The 8,396-nt window shown below is 32.3% G+C and overlaps 1 protein-coding gene and 1 pseudogene across 1 annotated transcript; one reads left to right on the plus strand and one right to left on the minus strand.

Annotated features, from left to right (window-relative positions):
* Window positions 1-655: 655 nt before the first annotated feature.
* Window positions 656-1,561, plus strand: LOC114165979 (uncharacterized; annotated as a pseudogene).
* Window positions 1,562-2,547: 986 nt separating this feature from the next.
* Window positions 2,548-6,375, minus strand: LOC114167525 (putative receptor-like protein kinase At3g47110). The gene is made up of 3 exons (XM_085667606.1): window positions 3,682-6,375; window positions 3,224-3,568; window positions 2,548-3,050 (listed from the first exon to the last, which is right to left on the minus strand). Exons 1-3 carry the CDS (start codon window positions 6,353-6,355, stop codon window positions 3,031-3,033), a joined length of 3,039 nt encoding a protein of 1,012 aa, XP_085523732.1. The 5' UTR covers window positions 6,356-6,375; the 3' UTR covers window positions 2,548-3,030.
* Window positions 6,376-8,396: the final 2,021 nt, after the last annotated feature.

Genomic DNA, 8,396 nt, shown 5'->3' on the forward strand with positions numbered 1-8,396 from the left:
ATTTAGTCATGGCCTATCTACCTCCTGATGCCCACACTCATCTTTAACAACAACATTCCAGCCCAACACCGCCCCAATAGCAACCCACTCTAGTCCAGCCTACTTCAGTCAATCCCACTCTAGTCCAGCCCACTCTGGTCTAGCCCACCGTAGTTCAGCCACAGTCTTAGCAGCAATAAGACCTTGTGGAAGAAGAAAATCATTCGAATGATTATGTAGACTATTAGGACTTCGTTCTATATTGACTTTGTTACATATTATGTTTGGTTACGTTAATTGTAGGTTCCTTGGGATTCTAACATTTTTGGGAGAGACCTTGAGATCCCACTTTACTTGCATTTCCAAGATGTCTTGGAGCTTCCACAAGGACAAGAGGAACTTAATATTACCATTATTCAGTTAAGAATGATGTAAGTCTTTCAGTCATTATTATGGTTATTTTATATATTTATCTATTTACTTATATCAAATCAATTTTATGTGTAGGTATTTGTTTGGTGTCACTGAAACTATGGGGCTGAATGATTTATATGGGTTTGTAGACCCCTAACTCACTCATGAAGGCAATAAGTTTGATGACACCCAAGCCATTGTGATCACACAGAACGTACTAGAGATGAATTCATCAAAACGTACTAGAGATGAATTGATCACAATGGCTCCAAAAGGAATAGATAGAGACTAGTGGGCTTCTTTTATTGACTATCGTATAAATTCAAAAACAAAGGTATAATTGAAACTTTTTTCATCAACCTTATTCATTATTATTAATTTGTATACTTTGATGATTAGGACCATGCCCTCAAAAATAAAAACAATAGAGCAAAGCAAACCATTGCTCACACAGGTGGATCTAAGAGCCTTGCAAGGAAAAGAGATGAAATGGTGATAATATTACATATCTTCAAATTAAATTTATGTTTTAATTTTTTGAATTGTGCCATAAAATTTTTCTTCAAGTCTACAGGAAAAAGAGTGTGGCCAAAAGGTCAGTAGAGGAGAGGTATGGATAGCCACCCACAAGCATGCTAATGGAACATTTGTTAGTGATGAAGCAAGGGAAATTGGTGTAAGTTTGATTCTAATAAACTCTATAATTATCATCCACAATTCACGTTATTTTTATTAGTTTCTTCTTGTGTTCTGTATAGGAAAAAATTCAATCATATGAATCAAAATTATCAACATCCCAATCAAAAGATGTATCTAGCACCGATTCCTTAACTTTTGCTTTAGGAAGTCAAGAACATTGCGGACATGTTAGGGGTTTAGGTTTGGGACCTTGTCCATCTAAAGTGTTTGGCTTCAATGTACATTCTTATAGTGGGGCGTCTTCGAGTTGTCCTTCTTATACACAGTTACAAAATCAGGTTAATAATTTCTTATTTTCAATTATTGCTTTTTTTAGTTTATCTCTTCTGTATAGTGGTATTTTATTGCCATGAATATAGTCTTTTTTGTTGTTATATTGGGAATACAGAACCCCACTTTTAAGCTGCACAGTAGCATCCCACATGGTTACCAAAAACGTGGTGAAAGGCATGCTTTCTATTGCTGTTAAATCACCTTAAATTGTTATTGTTGTCATTGTTGTTATTGCTATCATTATTAAGCATCATTATCCTCATTTAGGTGTATGTATCACATTGTGAATTTGAAGAGTGGTTACAGAGTGCACCTATCATTGTTAGTTCTCTTTCCCTTGTGCATATTTAATGTGATGTTAAATAAATTTGAAATTTCAACCCTTTACACAATGATTGAAAATAATATATAGTTTATTATCTCTCACAAAAAGCATACAGGCGCACTAGAGCTTATTTAATTTCGATATGTACATGATGTATTGGATCACGCACTACAAACAAAAGAAGATATGAACATGATGTAATATGTTTCATTGTTGATGATTTTGAGTTTGATTTAAGTTTGTATTATTGTTAGACATGTTGTAAAATGCAGGCAGTTTGATTAATTTGATTAGTTATGTTCTCAAATAGGTTTCTTCATTAACATCGCAAGTCAATATTGAAATGAAGACAATGATGACTTTCTTTGTACAAAACTATCAAGGAGAATTGCCTCATGACTTTCCTGTGTTTCATTCATCATCGGTAATATTTAAATTTTAAGTATATTAATATATATTTTATACTGTGAAGAATGTTACCAATTATTATTATTTTTAATGTTAGGTATCTGATCAGGGGAGTGTTTCCAATGGAGAAGCAAATGACTCAGATCAAGATTGATACAAAAAGAATCTTATTAGACTTTCATTTTATTTGACTTTACAACAAGTATAACAAAGATATTGTAATATTTCACTAGTTTGAACGTTTAAACTTTATTATTTACTTTGAACTTATAGACTACGTTCCTTGTTTTTATGAATGTTATATCTAGCTATAAACAAATATCTAAATGTTAGAAATTTTCATATCATATGTTTTATGAATTATATGCACTCAAAAAGTATAATAAATAAAATTAAGGGAATTTGAAAAGTAAAAACATCAATAAATAATGAATTGCATTGTAGGGGTAAAAAATGAACTTTCAGTACTATTATACATTATAAAGGATTTAAAACTACATACAAGAAATAGGTACTAGGGTTACAAAACCGCAGTGAATACCAAGGGGTCTAAAACTACTAGTAATTACTAGGGGTTTTAAAACCTCAGATAATACCAGGGATTACCAGGGGTTTTGAAACCACCGATAATTATCAGGGAATTTAAAACTGCCGGTAATTACTAGAGGTTTGAAACTGCTGGTAATTACCAGGGGTTTGAAACCGTCGGTAAATACCAGGGGTTTCAAAACCGCCGATAAGTGTTGTTTTACCAGGGGTTAGTCAAAATCGCCGGTAATCCGTTAACAACGCTAGTTATTCTAGGAAAAAAACAAACCGCCGGAAACTCCTTTAACGGGGGTTAAAACCCCCGGAAATGCCATAAATAACCTCTAGTAAAAATTGTTTTTCTTGTAGTATCAACACCTTGACACAGTATGGACATTGAAGGATTATTTCCAAGCACAGCAACCTAAGCAGTTCAATTTTTGGTTAGAACACATTCATCTAAACATCCATTTTATATAAATCAAAATACAGAAAAGACAATATAAATTATCAATTTTATTAATTTATGAATTTTTAAAAGGAAAACGACGTAATTGTGCAATAATTATTAAAGGATATTCAAAAAATTATACTCACTAGCAAAAGCATTTTTAATTTGATGAAGCTCCCTGCTGACATCAACCACATCCATTCTTTCTTTTGGTGATTCCATGGCACAGGCAAGTCCAATCCTAAAAAGTGAAACTAAGCACTTCTCAACATCTGGATTCAGATTCCAATCATTTTCCTCAATTGGAATAAGTCGCGGATCTAAAATTTGAAAAAGTTTACTGGGAAATGAAATTGCAACGAAGTTACAAATATTTTGACCATCTTCAAACATTTCATCTGTTGGTCTTCTCCCAGTAAGCATTTCCAACATCAGAATTCCAAAGCTGAACATGTCGCCATAAGTTGACACTTCAGCACCCACTCCATACTCTAACATATATACACAAAATCCATCAACACATAATATTATGAAATAACAAATTCAAAGCACAAAATTGCGAGAATTCATAGCAACTGAACGTTTCAAAAACACAAGAAAATACCTGGAGGAACATAGCCAACAGTCCCCTTTATTGCAAGTGTACTTGATTGTTTGGAGCTAATACCTTTGGTTGTTGAGAGAAGTCTTGCTATGCCAAAATCACTTACATGAGCAATCATCTCATCATCAAGAAGGACATTGCCTGGCTTCAAATCACAATGAATGATCGATTGCTCACATTCATGATGAAGATATTGTAATGCAGAAGCTACGTCAATCATGATACTTAATCTTTGCTTAAGGCTCAATGTTCTTTGCTTCTCAACACTTGTTGTGGAAGGATGCAACCATTGCTCCAAGCTTCCATTTCTCATGTACTCAAAGATCAAAGCTTTGAATTCTTGACCTTTATAATCTGTGCTGGAACAACATGTCAAAATCTGAACAAGATTTCGATGTTTGATATTTTTTAGAGCATTACATTCTGCCACGAAGCTCTTGTGTGCTCCTTTTCTTTGCAGGTTTAGAACCTTTACGGCAACAACTCTGTCTTGGAGGTCAAGAGTTCCTTTGTAGACAGAACTGAAATTCCCACACCCTATCAAGTTTGTAGTTGAGAACCCATCAGTTCCATTGTACAAGCTTGGGTAGGAAACTTTAGCCAGTTGGTCAATTGTTGATGAATTAAGGGAAGGTTTCTTCCCCTTTTTCCTCGACCAATAGATAGCTAAGGTAGATGATAGTACAATGAGAAAAACAACTACACTTAATATCGCCACTATCAATCTGAATTTGTGGTGTTTTGCATGTTTCTCACTTTTAACAGGGCATGGTGGTAGATGCAATTCAGAAATACCTCCACAAAGCTTACTGTTTCCATTCACCACCAATACACTTACATTTCCAAAGACACCTTTAGTGGGTACTTCACCTTCCAATACGTTAAAAGAAACATTCAAATACTGCAAGAAAGAAAGGTTTTGCAGGAAATTTGGAATTGATCCAGACAAATGGTTTTGTGAGAGGTCCAAAACTGTAATGCTTTTGAGTGATGCCAAAGAAGATGGTATGATTCCTTGTAAAGAATTTCCTTGCAAATAGAGGTACTCTAACATTACGCATTTTCCAACACCAAGAGGAATGTGACCAGATATATGATTGTTTGACATATCTAGAAAGATAATATTGTGTATATTTCCCACTTCATCTGGTATACTACCACTCAATGAGTTACGTGACAAATCGAACTTGCTAAATAGAGAGGAAAGATTAAAAAGCTCTGGTGGAATGGTTCCTGTGAGATTGTTCAGTGAAAGATCTAAATGTTGTAGCATTTGACAATTTCCTATTCTTGGAGGAATACTCCCTTCGAACCGATTTGCGCGTAGGTCCAAATGAAACAATTGACTTAAGTTTCCAATGAAGGGTTCTATCTTTCCAGATAACTTGTTTCCCAGTAAGCCTAACACTTGAAGCATTGTTAACTTCCCAAAAGTTGTTGGGATAATCCCATCAACGTGGTTATTAAACATTGTCAAGAGAGTTAAGCCAACTAAATTTCCTATTGCCTCAGGGATTTCTCCATATATCTCATTGTTTCCGAGATATATTTTACTTAGTTGGGTGGACAAATTTCCCAAAGAATTTGGCAAATGACCTCCAAAGATATTGTAAGATAGACATAAAATTTCCAAGTTGGTACAATTTACCAATGATTTTAAAAACTCCAAATCATTAGTTGAGTTGTAACCTAAATTGTTATAAGCCAAATTTAGGTGATAAAGATCTTGTAGTTTTCCAAGACTTGGAACTCTTCCCACAAAACGGTTTAAAGAGAGACCAAGGATTGAAAGACTGGATGCATTTGCAATGGAAGGTGGGATTGGACCTGAGAATTTGTTGTTAGCAAGGAAAAGTACTTGGAGATTTTGGAGGGAGTGGAACATGTTGGGTGAAAGAGGGCCATTAAATTGATTTTCCACTAAATTAATTCGAATAAGAGATGACACATTGTAAAGACAGGAGGGAAATGATCCGCTCAGTTTGTTAATACCTAAAGCTACAACCAACAAGCTTTTGAGATGACATATTTCTTGTGGAATTTCTCCTTTTAAGATGTTATTATTAAGAAAGAGTTCTGTTATTGAAGAAAGATTCCCGATGGAAGATGGAATTTGTCCTGTTAACTGGTTTCGACCAAAGTTCAAAAACTGAATGTTCCGGAGCAATCCGATTTCAGTAGGTATTCTTCCCTTCAGATTGTTTCCATACAAATATAAACTTCTGAGCTGAGTACAATGTGTCAAATTCAAAGGAATTTCTCCTACCAATGTGTTATTTTGAACATCGAATATCTGCAATTGGGACAATCTTCCCACTTCTAGTGGGATATTGCCATAGAAACTGTTGTTTGCAAGTTCAAATCTTCTCGTGTAAGAGAGATTACCTATATGAGGAGATATATACCCTTTTAACCTGTGCCCTTGCAAGTTCAGCTCAGTAACCCTTCCAAGTGTGGGATGGCATGTGATTCCATACCAATTGCAGAAGTGAGTAGAAGTGTTCCAAGAAACCAAGATTCCATTTGGGTCACTCGATATTGATTCTTTGAATTTGATAAGTGCCATATGATCGATCTCACTTTCTGAATCAAAAACAGTGTGTTTGGAGTTGCATGTAGAGTGGAAAAGCAGGGGAGCATATATAAACCAAAACAAAAGAGAGAAATCCTTCATTTTTTTGTAAGCAATTTTTGGAGACTCTTCAATGATGCTATTTCTATTCTTTAATACATTTACTTATATAGTTAGTAAATAAGATGGGATAAGAAAAGAAGTTCTTGCTGTAGAAGTCAAGCTAATAACTAATAGGAAAATGATAAGTGCGTACTTTGTTTTGTGGCAACCGCTATTACATACTAATACTTGGAAAACATTTTAAACGAAGTAAATTTTATTTCTGACATTAGGTTAGAAATCAATGTCTTCTATCTTCATTAATCTGATATTAAGGTTATATATCCATGTATAGAAAATTGGTGAATTATTACTTGATCCAATTTTTTTGTTAATAACATCGAGATTATTATGAAACCTAAAGATTAATTTACCATGGTTTAGTTCATGGTTAAATTAATGTATAAATAACCCTTTTTTTTCATAGGCTAAGGTTGCCACTTTTTTCACCTCATAATTTCTCCTAAACTCCGAATTAAGCGAGAATACTGTTAGATCATTCATTTATGATAACATCATTCTCGATCTCCATGTGATTTATAAATGTGAATTATAATCTATGCAAAGAGCACTTCTAAATGTGAATTTCTTTATATTATACTTGTAGATTTTAAGGAACAAATGCAATAGAGAAGATGCAAATCTGATAAAAGAAAAAAAATATTAATGAGAATGCTAATTGGTGCATTTTATTATCTTAATGCAATTTAATTAAATAAATTGATTTAGAAATATATAATAGATGATCCATTAAAGGTAATGAAAAAATCAACTAAGTAAAATAGTATTAACTTTTAAAAAATATAGAAAATATCAAAAAGTAATAAAAAAGAGATAAGACTAGAAAAGATAGAAAAGTGATATAACATATCAAATGCGTAGAGAGACAATGGAAAAGATATAAAACAAAGAAAAGGAGGGGCGGCTGAAAAAAGGATAGAAAAAGCATAAAAGGCGATAGAGGAGAAAGGAAAGAGGAACACACAAAAGGAAAAGAGGTTGTTTTCTTTTTTAAGAAGGAGGTGACACTAAATATAAAGAAGAGGAGATTTCATCTTGTGTAGAGAAAACAAATGTAATAAGAAAAGTTTAGTGTAAGGACATTTTATACAAAAAAAAAGTGATATATGGAGACCCTGAGCTCTCATTGATACAAATTAAGCTCACATGCATTACCACAAAATTTTGTTATGTTTAAATGTGAACCTTTTGATTAAGACATATATGTACTTTATATTGTGTGAGTCATAGAGCATAAGATTGTAAGATTAGCATCAACTAAAATGATAATAGCTTGTATAAATATTGAAAAATTGAGTGTTAGTTAGACTAACGTTAATTTAAACAAAGATTAAAAGCAATTAAGATTAGTTTAATCTTATTTGTAACTAAAATAAGTATTAAAATTAAATTAGATTATAGTATTAACTGAGTGATATTAAACTAAATAAATATTAAAAATAAATTACATTAGTATTGATCTATTCCATTCAAACTTGAACAAATAAAGATGTTTGAAATTAAATAAAAATAGACAACGTTGAAGTTGATAAATATTTATAAATAAGTTCATAAATTAGACATCAAGTTGACAGACGTCAATTTAAAATATAAAAAGAAATAGATTAACATTAAATAACAAAAGTTAAATTAGTGATGGATATAGATCGGAGCTTACTTTAATACAATCAGTTTTATTAATTTGTTTTGTTTAAGTTTGAATAACCTACACTATTTATATTGGTTATGTAACTAAAATAATTGTTTGACAATTATTAGAATTCTTAGTGATTTGATATTGAAATATCTAATTCTAGAGTTGACGTTGCAATTTATATGGTTTGTAGTCGATGAGTACCTGAAATTATGAATCAAAAAGAAGATTTTAAGTTATATCAGAATTTTATATTTGATATAGATTTTTTATTTGGTGTTAAGAAGTATATTTTAAGTCTAAATCAGTCAATTTCATAAAACTGACTTGTAAGATAAAGTTTGTTCCTATATTTATAAATTGTGAATTAGTTAATATAAAAGTTTG

Source organism: Vigna unguiculata, chromosome 10 (assembly GCF_037176805.1).
Source record: "Vigna unguiculata cultivar grain cowpea cultivar isolate G323 ecotype 2 chromosome 10, ASM3717680v1, whole genome shotgun sequence".
Lineage (NCBI taxonomy): Eukaryota > Viridiplantae > Streptophyta > Magnoliopsida > Fabales > Fabaceae > Vigna > Vigna unguiculata.

What these genes read in the sequence shown, in the direction of transcription:
- LOC114167525 (XM_085667606.1), bottom strand. Translation starts at nt 6,355, where the DNA reads ATGAAGGATTTCTCTCTTTTGTTTTGGTTTATATATGCTCCCCTGCTT. An exon ending in TGTTGGCTATGTTCCTCCAG is followed by an intron (nt 3,569 to 3,681) that starts GTATTTTCTTGT and finishes TATATATGTTAG; the next exon opens with AGTATGGAGTGGGTGCTGAA. An exon ending in AATTAAAAATGCTTTTGCTA is followed by an intron (nt 3,051 to 3,223) that starts GTGAGTATAATT and finishes TGAACTGCTTAG; the next exon opens with GTTGCTGTGCTTGGAAATAA.